Genomic DNA, 20,622 nt, shown 5'->3' on the forward strand with positions numbered 1-20,622 from the left:
TGTCTTGTGCATCCAACTATATATCTGGTCTTTGCAAAACTTGCTCACAACACCTGCATTTTATGTCCTTCCACCTTAGCCAGCCCCTTCCATTTCTCCTTTAGGCATAATTCCGTTTTGAACTGTGCCCTGCAGTTTTCAAGCTATGGCAACTGCAGGCCTAACTTGCAGGCTTATCCTTATGAGACATTGTTTTGGCAAGAACCCTGCGCCTCATTGTCTGCTTGAGTTGTTATCTCCTGCCCTTAAGCCTCGAAGGAACTCAGCAAGACGTCCATGAGGCCTCCTTTATTCTCACAACAACCCTATGAGGTAGGTTAGGCTGAGAGCATGGGAGCCAACTCGTAGGGGCCAAGGTTCCTTCACTCCTCCCCCCCAAAAAAAAATTTGAGGGGGCTGGGGGGGGCACCAACTGGATGGGCATTGCCATTCAAATGGTTTGTGTGCACCATGTCTTGTGATCGGTTGTGCAAAGGAAGAATGGATACAAAAACTTAAGGAACATGCAGAAATGGCGAAACTTACCGGAAGAATAAGAAATCAAGATAACAAAACGTTCTGTAAAAGAACGGAAACGGTTTCTTGAACATTTACAGATAAATTGTAAACAAGATAAAAACATTGGCAGGAACATTGTAATAACCTGCAGCTTCCTAGAGTACATATTTAAAGAAGATGAATAAATGAGGAAAATTGAGTTACTTTGGATATGCAGAATATATTAAAAAATAAATGTAAGGAACCACAGAAAGAGGGGGAAGGAAGTCAAGTTTGGAAATGTCAAAATGATCAGTGAAATGTATAAATCTGAAAAGTATAAATAAAAATTTTAAAAAAAAGATTGTGCAGGGCTGCCCCCACCCCATTTTTTGAATTGAAGTTGGCTGACCCTGTTGGGTTGAAATAAGCGACAGACAAGTAGATGGTGTCATGTGGGAGGCATCTCCCGACCAAGTGTCTGAGAGTCCCTTTTATTGTATATTACACCAATTGCCTCATATGTGCTTGGTGCTGATTGGTTACACGTGGTGTGCGTACAAGCGTTACAAGTGTTGCATATACATACAGGGGGTTGCGTATAAGGCATTAAGCATCATTAGATAGAGGGAACAAAGGAACATAGTAATCTATGATTGATAGGGTGGTACTCAGAGATTGTACAGAGTGCACTTAACATTCTTCCAGTCTGTGGTGATAAGGAGAGGGTGTATATAGTTAGATAGGAAGGTCATGACATCACTTAGACATTCCGACCTAGCAGTGCCAGGGTAGCTTAGAAAGGAATGTACAGAAATACAACCTACCCAGTATCTCAAGGAAAGCAATAGGAAAGCAATACTCTACAGACCCCAGGATGCACCGCCGAGAGACTTCAGCAGCACAATAGTTGTGAAAATGTCTCCGCCTCCCATTGATGCCTTTGGGCCTGTCCTATTTCCACGAAGGCTGCAGCAGGGGCTGGGCGCGCCTTACTCCCGAGTAAAGCTGCCTCGCCCGGCACCAAGCAAGCAGGCAGGCAGGCAGGCGCGTGAGCCCCGCGACCTTCCCGCCTCGCCCGGGTCCTTTCTCACGGAGCTGCCCCGCCTCCGAAGCGTCAGGAAGCCGGAAGCAGGCGAGCGGGAGCCGGACGAGGGAGGCTGCTCGGCGGGCCGCGCCGATTGCGAGGAGCGGGGCTTCTTCGGCCGAGGGCTGCTTCCCGCGCTCGCCGTCGGAAGGGGCCTGCGGAGGGGACCCAGGTGAGGCGACGCGGGCCCCGGCGCGGGTGGAGGGGAGGGGCGCGCGCAGGGAAGAGGCGAAGCCGGCGGGGAACGTGGCTGCCTGGCTTTCGTTTTCGCCCAGGCGAGCGAATGACGAGGCTTCGGCCAGCCTTTCTGCAGGCCCGACGGCAGCGGGGATTTCCCGGCACTGCCCTGCTCTGGTGCAACCCTCCGGAGAGGGGCGCTTCCAAACAGAGGCGACTCCCGTGCACCGCAGAGCGACCCGGGAGTCGGGTTCGAATCCTGAGCTGCCCGGCGTCTTTGCTCCTTTGCCTTCTAAACATTGAGCTGCGCAGTCTTCTCGACGTGCCCAGCGAGGAGCCAGGCCCGACGTGTGTGCATATCTAAAAGATCCAGGAGCTAAAATTTATAATTTGGCAGAATATTCGGACTATATGATATGTATTTGTATAATTTGGAATATTTAATGTGATTCGATTGGATTGTTAAAATGGAAAATTTAATAAAAAATATTAAAAAATAAATAAAAATAAAGATCCAGGAGCCTCTGTTGGGCATCCAGCCGGCCCTCCTTAACTCTTCGGGGACTTGGTGGCGCTGCTGCAACCTTCCTCTTGTTCTACACCTGCCACCCAAATGACATTTTCCTTAGATGGCAGGTGTCACATTGTATGTCAGTCAGTAGAGCATCAGACTCTTCATCTTAGGGCGGTGGGTTCGAGTCCCACGTTAAGCAAGAATTATTCCTGCATCACAGCGGGTTGGGCTAGATGACCCTTGGGACCCCTTCCAACTCCACAATTCCATGATTCCTTCCTCCACCTCTTAACCGAGCACCCCAGATATTGTCCTCCTGCCCCTCATGACCTAGCACTTACTAGGGTGTATTCACACAGATACACATTTATAACAGGATCGCTTGTGTGCAGCAGCATTCGCCGTGGATCAATCACCAGAAAGGTTTTCTGTTTCCTGGAATGCAAACATAATATTTGACAGTGGAGACCCCCCTATGGGCTCAACTGTGAGGTGTTGGGTGATTTGCATATTTCTAATTGGAGAGCTTGTGTACAGAGAAGCGGCTTTCTCTGATTGCGCATGGAAGCGGAAGTTTCCTGTTGCCCCAGTGCAGTCATAACATTTTGGCAGTAAAGATCATTTATGGGCTCAGCTGTGGAGCAGTGATTTGCAGATCTGTGGCCAGCGTTCCATAGTTCCATGACGGGTTTGTTGCCTTAGATTCAGCTTTCACCCTCTCCACAAATAGACTTAGGCCACTCAATGTTAACTTTTCTTTTGTATATCTTAATGAAATAATCTAGAACCGGGTGTTGCTGCAGGACTCCCATTGTTCCAGATCATTGCCTGACACTGATGAGAGTTGTTGTTTATTCAGCTTGTATACCGGCCTATACTTGCAGGTCTCAGGGTGGTTCACAATGTAAATTCGCAATATAAAATCACAAAACAGCTGGAGTGATGCAGGTCCCCGGTCCCCCCCCCCCCCCGGTCAGGTGGCTGGATCAAAGACTTAAATCCTGTTTCTCCTTACTTGAGAGTAAGCCCCATGTGAATTCACCTGGGGTTCAAAATAAATATGCATATGATTGTGCTGATAGGCTCATTGGGTAGTCATGAGAATTAGCTAATGTTCCATGAAAAGGTAAATATGATGACTTTGCTTCATCAGCTGGCTACAGAATGGGGAAGGAAGAATAAGGCTGCAATAACGTACATATGTATACATGCATGCATGTTTATGTGAAATTTCTTTCTCATCTTTCCTTCAAGGAGCTCAAGGTAATGTACATTGTGTGCTCACCAAGCCCCATTTTATCTTCCTTGTTGTGGGATAAATAAATGAAAATGAGTTTTATTCTTAGGGAAGGTATGGTGAGGATGACCATGCCTGCCTTAAGACCAATTCCCTGAACAAAGAGATTCAAGGGGGGCCCTTTTGCAGAACTGTTTATCAGCGTGTTTTACAACCTGAGTTGTAAATATCATACAGATTTATAGTTCAGAGGTGAGCCGAGATAACAAGGAGAAATAGCAGGTGATAGTTTAAGCACTAGTACGCATGCTCAAATGCTTCATGAATATTATAAAACACACCCCTAGTGTAAAAACCTGCTAATTTGAATGGACATGGGATATATGTTATTGTTGGGGGTACCTGTTTTACATGTTCAGTTTAGAAGCAGACATGATGTAGGCGGATCGGGAAGCCTGTAAACTGCAATTTCTTAACTAATAGGAATTGTAGTAGGGATATTGAGCGGTCTTAGGGTATAAATTATCTGTGATGTGAACTGGAATGTGCAATCCCCTTTTTCCAGCAGGAGCTGCGGGGGGGGGGGAGTTCTTTGCCCACAGTACTGTCGACCCACAATAAATCTGCTTATGTTTGATCATGGTGTAGACTCCTTCTTTCAGAGAGTAATTTGAATCCCTCTGGGAAAGATCCCTGGGACAGATTTGTCCAGCACTTGTGATGTAGGCTAGGTTGGTAGATTGCAACTTGTCAGCTGGAAATTCTTTGAAGGAGAAAGTGTGCTTTGAAGGTACAGTGTGTATTCAGCAATGGTCTGATACTCTTAACTTCTATACCAAGCTGGATCTATGATGTCAAAGGGCATGCTTCTGAGCACATCTGCATAGAATTTCACCATATAGATTGTAAAGTTCTCTGCAAGTGGGCAGTAGTATAGTGGTGATTATTTATAGTAACAATGCGCTAACCCTTCTATTATGTCAACTTTGATGAAGAAGGAAGTGCATCTTGAAAATCAATAAAATACATTTTTAAAAGGAGGAGGAGAAAGATGTGCATCAAAATGAACCGCAATTGCTGCTAAGCTATTTCGAATTGAAGCCATATAAGAAGGGGGGGGAAACCTTTTTGGATTTATAAATCTCTGTAAATGCTTTTTTAAAAAGAAACCTGCAAGCTGCATTGCTAGAGACAGATGGTTGCAAGGACAAGGCCTGCCTGTCTCCAGCAGGAGATTGCATGCAAAGCTATAGATCAAGAAAGGGCTGGAAAGTCTGTGGCCGCTTTTACAGGAGAATAGAAAGAGCAGTCAATCAAAGTTCTACCTGTTGCACCTCTTTTCCCTGTTGGAGTTTAGTAAATATATTGCGGCATGCTTGCAGAAAGAAATCTTCTTGTAAAACCTTTGGTTGAAGCGATAAAGAAAACATAAGGTTTATTACTCAGGGTAAATGTTAGCTCACACTTCAACTGACTTGAATTACGTAAATAAACTTGGAGGAGAACCATTAAGCTACCTAAACAGGACAGGTGGGGAGAAGCAAGCCAATCTACCCAAACTGGGGTAGTTCTGCTTTGCTGTTCTTCTCCTACGTCTTATCTCAGGGGTCAGCAACCTTTTATCAGCCGGGGGCCAGTCCACCATCCCTCAGACCATGTGGTGGGCCGGACTATATTTTTTTGGGGGGGGGGGGATGAATGAATTCCTATGCCCCACAAATAACCCAGAGATGCATTTTAAATAAAAGCACACATTCTACTCATGTAAAACACGCTGATTCCCGGACCATCCACGGGCCGGATTGAGAAAGCAATTGGGCCGCATCTGGCCCCTGGGCCTTAGGTTGCCTACCCCTGACTTCTCTCAATTGCTGATTCAGTGGTAACCATTCTTAAGACTTTCAGAGGCAGGATGGGCTGTGACTGTTCGATTAGCTAGCTTCAGCAAGCAAGGAGAACCATTGCCAATTCTCTCGTGTGTTTCTTAATTCAGGGAGAAGGATCCATGTTGGAATTGCCTTGTCCCCATTCTCACTTTTGAGAGGTTTTTACAAGTGTTAAATCTCTATAAGCATCCCAGTCTGCTACTTGACACCTTGCAAATAATTATAGGTGTGCCGCTCTTGGCGCATAGAAGACAAAATGGGCAGAAAGCTGGAAAAGAAAATCAAAAGAGATAGAAATAAAAGGAGCCCTAGCATGGAAGGCTAGTTGTGAATATATCATAGAAAATGAATTAAGCTGGTAAGAAAGGATCAGAATGGAGTTAATATGAATGTAGTCTTGCTTTGGATTTTACATGGGCAGTTACAATATCAATACTGATATTGTGAAGCAATATTGTGATAATGTTTTGGATTGTGGATCTCATAGGTAACATAATTTCCATGGTCACTTGTACAGTTGTATCATCTTTTTGCAGATTTTACACTTAAATGTGAACAACTTGACTAATTTTGAAAACAAGTGTAGAAAATGATAAAGATGACTAAATTTGAAAACAAATGTAGAAAATGATAAAAATCCTATGGGGACTGAAAACAAAACATAGAGTTCTGTTATTGGCCTCCATTTTATTCTGCATCCATATTCAGAAGTCAGAAATAAACCTTTCAAACTCCATTTCCAATAATAGGTTTGAACTAGAATTACTTCATCCTGTGGTTTCCAGGATTTCAGTGAAAAGGAATTTCTGAAACTATTCAGGCTAATCTTCCTAGGGTACTTCCCTTAGGTTTTGAATAAAACATGAAACTTCTGTCTACTGTCACATGCACTGTGGCGATTAACTCCGGAGTATCTATTTCCCTATTCAGATCAAACAAGAATTGCCCAATCAGGAGCAAAAATGCAAAGCACTTCGAATTATCTCTGGCTTCTCTCGGACATTCTGGGACAAGGAGCTACTGCAAATGTTTTTCGTGGTCGACACAAGGTTTGTATAGAGACAGAAGTTCTAGCTGTCTGCTGGAAATGCTTTTATACGAAATGAAGTGCAAATTATTGGAAATACAGGAGGCATGACTAAGAGGGTCTAGTTATAATACCCTTTTCACATGTAACATCTTGGCTCATGAAATATAAAAGATTTATCATACCGTAGAGTACAAGAAAATCTTACTGGAGATAACTGAAATCATATCCCTCCTTAATCTGAAGGTAAAGTGCTAGTTAGTAATTAGCAAGTTATTCACACTGGAACCTTTAGAAAATGACATTTATTCCTTTTTTTGTTTGGGTATTGACGTAACAGTGTTTAATCCAACATGGCATGAATGGATTTTCTTTCTTCCCACTGTAAACCCCTGCACTACCAAGTCTGCTCTGGAAGGGCCCCAAATCCTTCAGATTTTGGGGGATAGGGAAGGGAAATCCCATTCCGCAAGTGGAACTTTTATTCACTCATGTATGGACACCCTTGGATTCAACACGTGCATTTTGAAGTTGTCTGTCATCTTTCATAGTTACCAAGTATTTAAAAACAAGCACAACCAAACTTCCTCTCCCCACTTCTCTCTCTTTTCCCCTTCCCACATCACCCCCCCAAAATCTTCTCTGGGTTTTTGCCGAATCCTCCTGAGGAAAGGGGATGTGGGTGGCGCTGTGGGTTAAACCACAGAGCCTAGGACTTGCCAATCAGAAGGTCAGCGGTTCGAATCCCCGTGACGGGGTGAGCTCCCATTGCTCGGTCCCTGCTCCTGCCAACCTAGCAGTTTGAAAGCATGTCAAAGTGCAAGTAGATAAATAGGTACCACTCCAGCAGGAAGGTAAACAGTGTTTCCGTGCGCTGCTCTGGTTCGCCAGAAGCGGCTTGGTCATGCTGGCCACATGACCTGGAAGCTGTACGCCGGCTCCCTTGGCCAATAAAGCGAGAGGAGCGCCACAACCCCAGAGTCAGCCACGACTGGACCTAATGGTCAGGGGTCCCTTTACCTTTACCTGAGGAAAGAGAGCAGAAGTTCCATTGTGGCCACAGAAATTATTCCATGTGTGCATTGAGTTTGTTGGATACAACTCAAAGTGTAAACCCCCCCCCCCCATTATTCTTAAAGCAAACTCACATACATGTTTATTCAGAAGTAAATCCCACTGTGTTGAGGGTTTTTATTTTATTTTATTCATATGCATAGTATATTTTTATAGTTTTTTAATGAATGCAGGAACAAGGTTTTTATTCCCTAGTCAATTGTGTGAAATGCTTTTTCTTTTATAAAAAAATACTCTCTATTTGTTTTACAGAAAACAGGAGACTTGTATGCTGTAAAAGTGTTCAATAACTTTAGCTTCCTTCGTCCCGTGGATGTTCAGATGAGAGAATTTGAAGTGTTGAAGAAATTGAATCACAAGAACATTGTCAAACTATTTGCCATAGAAGAAGAGGTATTTTTTAAAAACTCTATTGCTCTGGTAGCCTACTGAGCATTGTTTTATTATTTTATTTCGGGTTCCAGTGATCAGAATGCCTTTTCTTTTATTTGAGGTTCACGGGGACAGTGTATGATTTCTGATATGTTTTTGAACATTTATGAATGTGCCTTAGAAAAGGTTGCATTGCATTATTGCATATGATGTATATAATTATGAAACACCTGTTTGATTTTTAATAATGGCCCTTCTTTTTTTTAAGAGTCTTCCCTTAATGACTGCATTCAATAAAGAATTGCTTTCATTCCAAATAATGGTGTGGCAAACACACATAAAGGAATTCATTCTTCAAGCTTTCCTTCTTAGAATTGCTCGTCATTCCTAATATCTGATGGCAATAACTAACATCAATTTCAGAAAAACTTCCAATAAATGTGCATAGGTATCAAGTATCAAGTATATTCTGGGCAGCTGAAAAGACTGAACTTTTGAGTGGTAGAGAAAATAATGGACAAAAATCCTTGTTAGCAGTTTTCCACTTCTTCTCTCTTTGATTTTTAAAGACCATAAGTTGTAAATTACATTGATTTTATCTCTGCTCAAGATAATTTTATTTGCTTTTCTTTCTTAACCCATAGGAAAGGAACTTAGATCTTTCTTCTAGACTAACTGTGGGTCTGGCAAAACTTTTTGGCAGTGAAGCTTTTTTGCTTTCTTTCTGGCACTGGGACTTGTTGCATGTTAACTTGCAAACTTTTCATGTTTTTCTTTTCTAGACAACCTCTAGACATAAAGTCCTTGTTATGGAATTTTGCCCATGTGGCAGCTTATATACAGTTTTAGAAGAGCCAGCTAATGCCTACGGGTTGCCAGAAGCAGAATTCTTAATTGTATTGAGAGATGTTGGTAGGTGGAAGTTGATTCCTTATGTACTTTAATGTCACATATTGGGCTTACTGTATTTTTTGCTCTATAAGACGCACTTTTCCCCTCCTAAAAAGTAAGGGGAGATGTGTGTGCATCTTATGGAGCGAATGCAGGCGGGAGGCTCTGCTCAACACTCCATTTAAAGAGCCGCATGGAGCGTGTGTGCGGCTCTCTTTAAAGGGAGCGCAGCTCTTGGGGGAGCCTTCCTCACGTTGCCCAGAAGAGACTGCACGCGGCTATCCCAGAAGCCAGATCCCTCTTGCTGTTCTGGCTTCTGGGATTCAGAATTTTTTCTCTCTTGTTTTCTTCCTCCAAAAACTAGGCGCGTCTTATGGTCTGGTGCGTCTTATAGAGCGGAAAATGCAGTGCTTTGTTTATGGCACTTTCTTCGAATGCTTAGCTTAGTTAGAACGTGTTTGCATGCAGATATGGAACCATAGGATAGATTCAGTCTCATTTAAGTTTGGTTTTGACGCATGCAGGTGTACTAAGCTACACAGGGGTATCTTTTGCTGTTAAATGTACACATACCACTCCCATCTATTAGACTGTGGAGTGGATAAGCTAACGGGAAGTGGTCCTCCAAGAGTGCTCATGATTCCTTCCCTTAAGGAAGGCTGGTGTGCCAGTCACATCCTTCTTGGAGAAAACAGACAGGACCACAGTGACACGTATCTTAGTTACGTCACGACTGGGCTACTGCAGTGCACTCTGCATGGTGCTCCAATAATAATAATAACAATAATAATAATACTTTATTATTTATACCCTGCCCATCTGGCTGGGTTTCCCCAGCCACTCTGGGTGGCTTCCAACAGAATATTGAAATACAATGGTCTATTAAACATTAAAAGATTCCCTAAACAGGGCTGCCTTAAGATGTCTTCTAAAAGTTTGGTAGTTTTTCTCTTTGACATCTGGTGGGAGGGCGTTCCACAGAGCGGGTGCCACTACCGAGAAGGCCCTCTGTCTGGTTCCCTGTAACTTGGCTTCTCGCAGCGAGGGAACTGCCAGAAGGCCCTCAGCGCTGGACCTCAGTGTCTGGGCAGAATGATGGGGGTGGAGACGCTCCTTCAGCTATACTGGACCGAGGCCGTTTAGGGCTTTAAAGGTCAGCACCAACACTTTGAATTGTGCTCGGAAACGTACTTTTGATCCATGTTTGGAATCTAAAGCTGGTCCAAATGGGGCAGTTGGAACATTGACTATAGAACTATCTATCAGGATCCTGCTATTCAATTGGCGCAATTGTTTCATTGACTTTTGGTCTGATTCTATGCCCTATTCAAAGTTGCTGGTTATCACCATGGAAGCCCTAAGCAGGACTCCTTCCATTCATGCTGTGATGCAGCAGAAGCTCTCACTGGAGAGAAGGAGTAGGGTGGTATTTTTTGCTAATTTCTCTTTGCCCATGTGCCACACCGCATGCTGTTCCCGAGCTTTCCCCGACCTTACGGGGCAGATTTCCAATGGTCTGCAGGGCAAAGGTGGGAAGGGAATCAGTAGAAATCACTCTCTCCTCCCTTGCTGCTTCTGGGAAGCGAATGCCGAAAGTGGAACTCTGCTCAGTGGAACGCTCCTTTCAGTGGAAACTCATTTAGAATTTCAGCCGGGATATTTGCATGCTTTCTTTCAGTGCTTATAAATACATATTTAGAGGAAGAAATCCAATAAAAATATAACTGTCTTTTAAAATTTACATATATTTCTCTTCATTTTCCCGTGCATTTAAGTGGCTGGCATGAACCACCTTCGTGAGAATGGAATAGTGCACCGTGACATCAAGCCAGGCAATATCATGCGAGTTATAGGTGAAGATGGTCAATCTGTTTATAAACTGACAGATTTCGGGGCTGCTAGGGAGCTGGATGATGATGAACAATTTGTCTCCCTCTACGGTACAGAAGAATACTTGGTAAACCTAGACACATTTTATTTTTTGCTTAGCCTTATTTGTGTAATCTGTTGATACTTGGGGCAAACATCTTAGCAACAGCCTGCATGGCTGCTAGCGGAATCTGAGTTGTGAATTCATTGATCGGCAACATATTGTGATGGAGATGCGAGTGGGCGTTGGAGGAGGGAGGGAACAAAAGAGGGACAGAGGCCAGTTTTGTCCATGGCACACATTCAAAGGCACATTCAAGGGTAATGTCAACCTTTATTGAATGTAACAATTGGAAAGTTTGGACACTGTAAGGGTATCAAGGGGTTGCTCAAGAGCAATCAGGCAAATGCCTCCCTGGTCTGTTGTAAAGCCTTGTTATTGGTGCCAAAGAACCTTCACCATGCAGAGAGCCACTATTCCGTGGCTCGCTCATTCACTTGCAGAATCTGAGAGTGGGCTGTCCTTAAACCTTCCCCAGCAGAGTAATTTCTTTACGCCCAGTCTGCGCTTCCGCTCTCTGCGCGGAAGCCTACTGCGCAAGGAGGGCGTGAAGCAGTGGGAGTGGAGAAAGAACAAAAAAACCTGTAACTAACTCAGTCAGTTGCAGGTTTCTTTGTTCTTTCTCCACTCCCACTGCTTCACGTGCAGCAGTAGACGTGCAGCATCTCTAGAAATACATTCTCTACAAGGGCGTGGGTAATGGAGGACGTCTCTCCTCCCCTCTTTGCTCAGGCAAGGTGTCCTAGCACCGCCTTGCCTCCTCCGAGCCCTCCAGCTCCTCTCCACTGGAGGCGTGGTTACTCTCCTGTGCTGAGGAGGTGCTGCTTCCCACAATCTTTGGGGCTCTCTGTAATTCATCCGGCTTTCCCCCTCTCAGCCCTGAGTCGATGTCCCTGACAGACACATAGTACGTTGTGCCGCTTGCTGATGAATCAATTTATTCTAATATTGCTTCTCTTTCTCCCTTACTCCTTTAGCATCCCGATATGTACGAACGAGCAGTATTGAGAAAAGAACATCAGAAAAAATACGGGGCAACGGTTGATTTGTGGAGCATAGGGGTGACATTTTACCATGCTGCAACTGGAAGTTTACCCTTTCGACCTTTCGAAGGGCCTCGCAGAAACAAGGAAGTGATGTAGGTAATTTAGAGGAAATGCTTTATCCACAAATTATGCTATCAAATAAAAAATAGAAAACGAATACGTAAGAATTGAGGGAATAAAAATCTCGTGTGATTTGGGTAAACTCTTGAATACCTAACACTGGGTTTACATGTACTGCCGCTTCCTCATTCTTTACCAGCTGTAGCGAATTTGTTAAATTATCGTCAAATTACTTTGCTTTTTTACAAGCATGTAGAACTGGGGTTTTTTATTCTAGTTGTGTTGAGAGCAAATTTGATTTGGCATCTTCCTCAAAGCATGAGAACTGTGTTTGGAATATATGTGTTAATACCCTGTAGGAAATAACTTGCTAGAAGCCACAAGGGCAACGTAGAGAGTGCTCTTATGCTTCAGCCCTGCTTGTCGGTTTTCCACAGGCATTTGGTTGGCCACTGTGAGAACAGGATGCTGGACTGAATAGGCCATTGGCCTGATCCAGCAGGCAAGCTCTCCTTATATTCTTACCTTGTTTCCAAAGTTGTGGCCATCAATTAAAAGAAGACAACTTAGGGCAGAGCCACTTAGTAGCATCCCAAGTGGTAGTAATTCCTGGCTTGGTTGCAGAAGAGATAGCAGGAGACTTTGTAAAACATGGACATAGCACAAGTGTGTCTCCTGAGATGCTATATTAGACCTTGTTGCAAACGTAAGCGCACCAAGGATTTCAGTTCTCTTTTGTCCCGTAATAATCTTCCACCAACTTGTGGGTTGGGCCTTCCCCTCACCCGTAGATCCAACCCATACATTCAGCTTCCAGATGAAAACTTCCAAAAAGTGTCACTCATGGCAGCAGCTCACATGGCAACCTTAATATAATTTAAAGCCCTGCAGGATTTTCACATCAGCAGTGCCTGTCATTCAGAATCTGGGAGTGACATTTATGCAGTAGTCATGCCACTGAATTACCGTATTTTTTGCTCTATAGGACTCACTTTTTCCCTCCTAAAAAGTAAGGGAAAATGTGTGGCGTCTTATGGAGCAAATGCAGGCTGCGCAGCTATCACAGAAGCCAGAACAGCAAGAGGGATCGCTGCGCAGCGATCCCTCTTGCTGTTCTGGCTTCTGGGATTCAGAATATTTTTCTTCTTGTTTTCCTCCTCCAAAAACTAGGTGTGTCTTATGGTCTGGTGCGTCTTATAGAGCGAAAAATACAGTGCGCATTATCGTGTCTTTTAGTATGAGAGAGAATATGGTAAATCATTAGCCATATCTGCAAATTGAACTGCTTTGAGTTCCAACTCGCTTTAGCAAGTTAGAGAAAGCAAGCCAATGGATTGGAGCCAGAGTTCTGCTTAGGGGAACTCGGCTTAAGGGATGTTCCTGTTGGAGTATGCTTTTCTTGCTGAGTCTTCCTTCCTTATGTACCACCCAATAAGCTGCTCCAAAGGGTTAGAGGGCTCTCTGGAAAAGTGAGGGAGGTGTCATTAGGGACTGCCTGGGGAAGAAGGACCTTGCAAAAATTTATCAGGAAAGACACAAGCTTTCTTCATCCACAATTTTTAATGAAATACTTCTGTTTGTTTTACACAGATACTATACCTCTAGTCCAATAATCATGTACCATCATTATTATTTAAATGCTAATGATTGATTGCTGTTTCTAATAACTAATAACTAATAGTTCTGGTTCTGGAGGCATGTTCTATTCCTCCTCCCCCCCCCCCCCCAAATATGAATTTGTCTCAGATCTTTATACAACATAAGTTACTTCACATTCCTGAGCAAAGATTCTGGAAAACTCTTGTGCGTTGGAAATTTGCCTGTTAACACAGTGTTAACGGAGCAGTAATCTGGTCCAAGGTCACAAACTGATAATTCCTATTAAGATTATGATTAAGCTTTTAAAGAAATTCTTATGTTTTCAAATGACTGCACTTTACCTTTTAATATCCCAAAGGTATAAAATTATAACTGGAAAGCTTTCCGGTGCAATATCTGGAGTACAAAAAGCAGAAAATGGCCCCATTGAATGGAGTCGTGACATGCCTGTTTCCTGCAGTCTTTCAAAGTAAGTTCATCAAATTGCTGACTCACTTAAGTAATTGGATGCTGAGTGTATTTTCTCCCTCTGCTTTCCTTAGCGGATATCAGACGTATTTCACTTCATTTGTGTTGGTATTGGAAACCATTTTTGTGCATATAGAACGTTTGCTTTCCCACACATGCTCTTTTATTGCCACAGTTTTATTGCCCAAGGTTGTTATTTAGAAAGGTACCATGATCACTGCAGATGGAGAAAAGCAGTGACAAACCTAGACAGCATCTTAAAAAGCAGAGACATCACCTTGCCAACAAAAGTCTGTACAGTAAAAGCTATGGTTTTCCCAGTAGTGATGTATGGAAGTGAGAGCTGGACCATAAAGAAGGCTGATCGCCAAAGAATTGATGCTTTTGAATTATGGTGCTGGAGGAGCCTCTTGAGAGTCCCATGGACTGCAAGAAGATCAAACCTCTCCATTCTGAAGGAAATCAGCCCTGAGTGCTCACTGGAAGGACAGATCCTGAAGCTGAGGCTCCAATACTTTGGCCACCTCATGAGAAGAGAAGACTCCCTGGAAAAGACCCTGATGTTGGGAAAGATGGAGGGCACAAGGAGAAGGGGATGACAGAGGACGAGATGGTTGGATAGTGTTCTCGAAGCTACCAGCATGAGCTTGACCAAACTGTGGGAGGCAGTGGAAGACAGGAGTGCCTGGCATGCTCTGGTCTATGGGGTCACGAAGAGTCGGACACGACTAAACAACAACAACATTAGAGCTCAGACAAATTGGTGTAGGTGAAACATAGATGTAAAGAAGAAGAGGAGTTTGGATTTGATACCCAGCTTTATCACTACCCTAAGGGGTTTCAAAGAAGATGCTAACACTGAGCAAGGGGTTTGGACTAGGTCACCTCCAATAACTCTTTCAACTTCATGATCCTGATACCATATCTCTCTTTCATGTTGCTGCTAAGGATGCTAAGAAACAACTTCTTCTTGGAAACCCAAGGTTTTGGGGCTTTTTGTTCAGTATGCTTCAGTTGTTGATGATATATCACTGCCCCAACTTGGAGCATGGTTAGACTCAATATGTCTGGCAGTAACCATGGTTCATTGCTTTAATCCTAGTTAAGATCCTAACTAGTGAAGCCAAGGTTCTGTTTGTACAGCTGAAGTCTCTTTTTTCTAGCTTAGGAGCTGGGGAAACAGCTGTAACCATCGGTGCCTTGTAAGGTACAGATGAAATGCTTAAATCAGCACAAACTGTGGCTTGCAAACCATAGTTTCACATCCTGGCTTGTGGCCCATCCTCATCCGTGGTTCAGCTATTTAGTTGCAACACTTAACCAGGAAAGCAAAATGTATGGTCCACGTAGAGTTTTATTTGGAAGCTAAACCCATGAATTTCAATAGATAGAACTTGCTTTCAAATAAGTGCCCTAAGGTTTGCTGCCTTAGAATTATAGTTTGTTTTCACATTTGAATCTGCTGGTGGATTTCCTTTTCTTTTCTGCCTTTGGGTTGCCGCTGCATATTCTGCAATACATTGCTCCCCCCTATTAAATTACTGGGACGTGGGTGGCGCTGTGGGTTAAAGCCTCAGCGCCTAGGACTTGCCGATTGAAAGGTCGGCGGTTCGAATCCCCGCGGCGGGGTGAGCTCCCATTGCTCGGTCCAAGCTCCTGCCCACCTAGCAGTTCGAAAGCACCCTCGGGTGCAAGTAGATAGGGACCGCTTACCAGCGGGAAGGTGAACGGCGTTCCGTGTGCTGCGCTGGCTCGCCAGATGCAGCTTGTCACGCTGGCCACGTGACCTGGAAGTGTCTGTGGACAGCGCTGGCTCCCGGCCTTTAGAGTGAGATGAGCGCACAACCCTAGAGTCTGGCAAGACTGGCCCGTATGGGCAGGGGTACCTTTACCTTTACCTTATTAAATTACTATGAGAAATTCCCGAAATGATGTACCCAAGTGAAGAATATTCTGTTGCAGTATAGGTGCAAATGCATTTCATGCATGAATCCTGCAGTATAATATAGTGTGATGGGCATGTGTTCAGCAAACGTCTCTCTTGTTGCTGCCACCAACTGTCCCACCACTAACAGAAAATAGTTGACACCCTTTGCACTGTACAAAATACTGATTAATTAGATGATCTTTACCTAGCAAGCGTTGAGGAAATATCTCAGTGGGTAATGTCTTCCCTGCTTCATAGAGGATATGAGTAATCATTGACCAGTCGGATCCTAGGCAAGGCAGCCTAGAGAGTTTTATGCTGTTGGCAGTGCTGCTATACATACACAAAAACCAGCAGATTCAAGAGTGGGCAGAAGGAAAAGAAGGAATGTCGTACTTACTCGGAATTAAAAACAAATGTGTTTATTTTTCTATTTTAGGGGCCTGCAAGTACTACTCACACCCGTTCTTGCAAATATTCTTGAAGCAGATCAAGAGAAGTGTTGGGGATTTGATCAGTTTTTTGCAGAGACGAGCGATATACTCCACCGAATAATTATTCATGTTTTCTCTCTGCAACAAATGACTGCACACAAAATTTATATTCACATCCATAATAAGTAAGTATTTCAGCATTTTCATATCTTTATTCTTACATGACATTTCAAACTGATAGGATCAGGATACCTCTGAATAGAACAGTTTTGCTTATTAAATCTGATTTCTTTCACCTTCACTCTGTCTTTATTACTGCATTAGGAGCCATTTTAAAAATGTATTTCTTCTTCTTCTTTTTAAACAGTGCTGCCATGTTTCATGATTTGGTCTACAAACAGACAAAAATAGCTTCAGTTAATCAAGAACTGATATATGAAGGCCGGCGTTTAGTCCTAGAGCCCAGCAGATTGGCACAATCTTTCCCCAGAACCACTGAAGAAAATCCCATAATCGTCGTGAGCAGGGAGCCTGTGAAAATCACAGGATTACTCTATGACGAAAGTATGATGGAGTCTCTTGTTTTTTTCTTTTATTTTTTAATGGCTAACTTATTTGAACTGAATTGTTATTACTTGATTTTAGTATTATTATTTTAAACACATTACTTTGTTGGATCTTCATGTGGGAGCTGTTTTGAACATCAGCCCTCTATGTGACCAAATAAGTTACTTTTTTAAAAACTGTGAGCAAGTAATTGGTTTGCTATCCTGGAAAATCATGTGAGGAAGGGCGGAATGGAAATTGTAAGAAATAAAGGAATCCTAATCATAATTTTTCTTTTATATTCTGAATATGTTTGAGTACTATTTGCTTATTTTTTTAAAAAAATACTTCTGTTCTAGTTCTGCTTCCAAAGGTCCATCAACGTTATGACTTAGATACTGATGCAAGCATGGCAAAAGTGAGTATCTCTTCCTAATTGTGTCATGGGACCATTTCCTAGAAGGGAAATACATGTATTGGTACTGAACTTGGATATGGCAGAACACCCGATAAGCCCCTGTTCTAGATGGAGTCTCCCCTTCAGCCCAAATATTCTACCCCAACTTTAATATACAGTATCCTGCCTACCAGGGACGCGGGTGGCGCTGTGGGTTAAAGCCTCAGTGCCTAGGGCTTGCCAATCGAAAGGTCGGCGGTTCGAATCCCCGCGGCGGGGTGCGCTCTCGCTGTTCGGTCCCAGCGCCTGCCAACCTAGCAGTTCGAAAGCACCCCTGGGTGCAAGTAGATAAATAGGGACTGCTTATTAGCGGGAAGGTAAACTGCGTTTCCGTGTGCGGCTCTGGCTCGCCAGAGCAGCGATGTCACGCTGGCTACGTGACCTGGAAGTGTCTTCGGACAGCGCTGGCCCTTGGCCTCTTTGAGTGAGATGGGCGCACAACCCTAGAGTCTGTCAAGACTGGCCCGTACGGGCAGGGGTACCTTTACCTTTTTTATCCTGCCTACCAGGTAGTATCTTGAGTTCCTTGCTGCCTTTGTTACCCTTTGTCCCAGCCCAATATCCCAAAATCTCTAAAGAGTATGTGCTCCTTTTGCACCTCACAGATGTCTAGGAAGTCCAAACTGTAAAACTAAAGTTTAGAAACCTCAAACTTTAATTCTGTCTTGGTGATAAGTGTGTTGTTCAGTATTCCCACCTGCCGTGGCGTACAGCCTTTTCATGATTTAGCTTCCTAAAAATGTGCTTCTTTTACTCCTCCAGTTTTTATCGCAGTCTGTTTGCTTGTGACAAACTGTAGTGTATGCTGCTCACACCTTTCTTTGGTCTTCCAGGCGGTTACAGGTGTTGTTTGTTACGCCTGCAGAGTTGCCCATGCTTTACTGCTGTACCAGGAACTGATGCGGAAGGGAATCAGATGGTTAATGTGAGTGGCGCTGTGATTTGCCAGAGTGAATCATTTCTCTGGCACTTACTGACCCTGGGTATTCCAAGTACCAGTTACAAAGGTGGAAAGCCCCAGAGAGATCTCTGCCCAACAACTGCCATGCACATCCAGCTATAGGCAAACCTAAGCTGGAATAGAATTACCGCTCTATAAGATGCACCTGACCATAAGACGCACCTTGTTTTTAGAGGAGGAAAGGGGGAAAGCCCCTTTTTTGAGGATCATCTCAAAGTGGTTGAGCTTACTTTGCAATGGGAAAAAATCCTGTTTTTATGGGGTTCAACTCACAGTTCTGCAGCTTCTTTAGGAAAGGAAAGGGAGCCGTTTCTACAGTTTCCAGACAGATAATCTAATCAGCCAGTCACATGTCGCTGGGGAAACAAACAGCCTGCAAAACATTCAACAATGGAGTCCTGGGCAAGGGGGCAGGGCCGGAAAGGGAGCCAGCGATCGACCACACATTCGCTCCATAAGATGCACAGCCATTTCCTCTTATTTTTTAGGAGGAAAAAAGTGCGTCTTATGGAGCAAAAAATACGGTGTATCCTTTGGTGCTGCATAGGAGGTAGTTACAGTGTGACAGGCTTTCCTGTTCCTTGCAGTAAACTATTAACTTAAGTTTCTGTTAATTATCAAATTCCATCTACAAACGCAATTCTTGTTTGCAGGATGATGGTTTTCTAAGCTTGTTTACTCAGAAGAGGACTATCGCCCGATTAAAAGTACTTAGAATTGTGGCCTTTGTTTATAGGCGGCTGCCATTTTGCATGGAGGTTCCGTTCCCGGCTCCCCTGCGTACCAGCAGACCACGCCCTGCCCCATTATGCCCCATTCTGTCTCCGTTCTGCCCTCTCCTGGGTCCAAAAGGACCTGCAGGTCGGCATCCGTGCCAAAAATGGTCACCACCTGTTCTTAGAATATAGCACCTTTTCAGGAAGAAGTTGATGTTCATTACTTATCACTTATTTCATTTATGAATCATTTCCCATGAGGCATACTGAAGCGATTTACAATATACTATGGTACCTCGGTTTTCAAACGTAATCCATTCCAGAAGACCGTTCGACTTTGGAAACGTTCAAAAACTGAGGCACAAAGGGCAGCCTGCAAATTCAGTAGAGAAAATTGAAAAAAACCTCAGCGGAAGCCGTTTGACTTTCGAGGCACGTTTGAAAACGGAAGCATTTACTTCCGGGTTTTCGGTATTCGAAACGTGCCACTGTAATAACATATAAAAACAGTTAAGACAACCAACAAGAAGTTGAAGGATGCATATTTATTTTCCATGGGTTGGTGGGAGTGTGTCAATTTTTATACAGAGCAGACTTTTCCTATTGTAGCACGCGGCTAGCATATCTGGTATTTTTCATATCTGTGCTGACACAGTTGGTCTTCATTCTAGCGAAATAATCAAAGAGGATTACAATGAAACGTTACACAAAAAGACAGAGGTGGTTATCAAGCTGGAATTTTGCAACAGAAACATAGAAAAAGCTGGGGAAATGTGAGTATATAAATGCTCTTTTTTAGAACGAATGCTGCATGCTGGGAAGGTCTGCATTTCTCATGTCATTGGAGAATATCCAGTCTTAGTCTTGTTGATGGGCCTTTGCTACAGGATACCCCCACCCTGCTAACTGGCTGATTTTGGACAGTCACTTAATCTAACCTACCTCGCAAGATTGTTGTAGAGATACGGGGGGTGGGCAAAGCATGTATGCCAGCTTGAGCTCCTTGGAAGAAGGGTGGGGTATAAATATGAAACATAAATAAAATAATTTTTGTTAGCCTAAAATGTAGGTTAACCACATAAACTACTTTTAACTAGCCTTTAGCAAAACTGCTTTCAAGGTCTACAGAAATATCTCCACGCACATTTAGTGCTCAATTGTATACCCAGGTCTTCCTATTTCAGGTATTTGTGGATGTACTGTTCTGTTGGATCCAGAATAATTGCTTTTATTTTGGCATATCACCAAACAGGGTTTTTTTATTTTTATTTTTAATGATTATTTGATCATTCTAAACAGATCTGTGGGCCATTGTACGTAAGTTGACTTTGTGTGTCTTGTCTTCTGGCGAACAGATATCAAAATATGTATCAAAACAACCTGGCACCGTCAGAAGTGGATGAAATTTCAGACATACACTCCAAGCTGTTACGGGTAAGCATATTAACATTGCAGCATTACAGTACTTGAAATAAGGGTGTTTCTTGCAAATTCCTGGTATGTTTAGTGTTTTCCTGTAAAGGAAAGCCACTTTTTTTTTTTAGCATGTTTGTTGAGCATGTTCATTAGCTTATGGTATTTTCTTCATATGAATCTATTTAGTGTATGTTTTATTTCTTTCCAATTTGGATGTGGAGAGATGTGAACAGTCATGGGCAAATCGTTCAAATTTCTGGCTTGATATTTATGCATGTGTGTGTCTGTGTCTATGTGTGTAGAAGTGGCATACGGCAGAA

General features: G+C 43.3%; 1 protein-coding gene across 1 annotated transcript in view; it reads left to right on the top strand.

Annotated features, from left to right (window-relative positions):
* The first annotated feature begins 1,345 nt into the window (after window positions 1-1,345).
* The window catches only part of TBK1 (TANK binding kinase 1), a 29,737-nt gene continuing 10,460 nt past the window's right edge, over window positions 1,346-20,622 (top strand). The window contains exons 1-13 of the mRNA XM_083399655.1: window positions 1,346-1,736; window positions 6,309-6,427; window positions 7,732-7,872; window positions 8,634-8,763; window positions 10,518-10,699; window positions 11,650-11,810; window positions 13,736-13,846; window positions 16,212-16,391; window positions 16,574-16,770; window positions 17,112-17,170; window positions 18,043-18,134; window positions 19,558-19,659; window positions 20,242-20,320. Of these exons, the coding sequence (XP_083255781.1) occupies window positions 6,341-6,427; window positions 7,732-7,872; window positions 8,634-8,763; window positions 10,518-10,699; window positions 11,650-11,810; window positions 13,736-13,846; window positions 16,212-16,391; window positions 16,574-16,770; window positions 17,112-17,170; window positions 18,043-18,134; window positions 19,558-19,659; window positions 20,242-20,320 (1,521 nt within the window). The 5' untranslated portion in view covers window positions 1,346-1,736; window positions 6,309-6,340. The remainder of the gene's footprint in view (window positions 1,737-6,308; window positions 6,428-7,731; window positions 7,873-8,633; window positions 8,764-10,517; window positions 10,700-11,649; window positions 11,811-13,735; window positions 13,847-16,211; window positions 16,392-16,573; window positions 16,771-17,111; window positions 17,171-18,042; window positions 18,135-19,557; window positions 19,660-20,241; window positions 20,321-20,622) is intronic.

The sequence above is a fragment of the Podarcis tiliguerta genome, assembly GCF_965153285.1.
Source record: "Podarcis tiliguerta genome assembly, chromosome: 10".
In the NCBI taxonomy this organism is placed as follows: domain Eukaryota; kingdom Metazoa; phylum Chordata; class Lepidosauria; order Squamata; family Lacertidae; genus Podarcis; species Podarcis tiliguerta.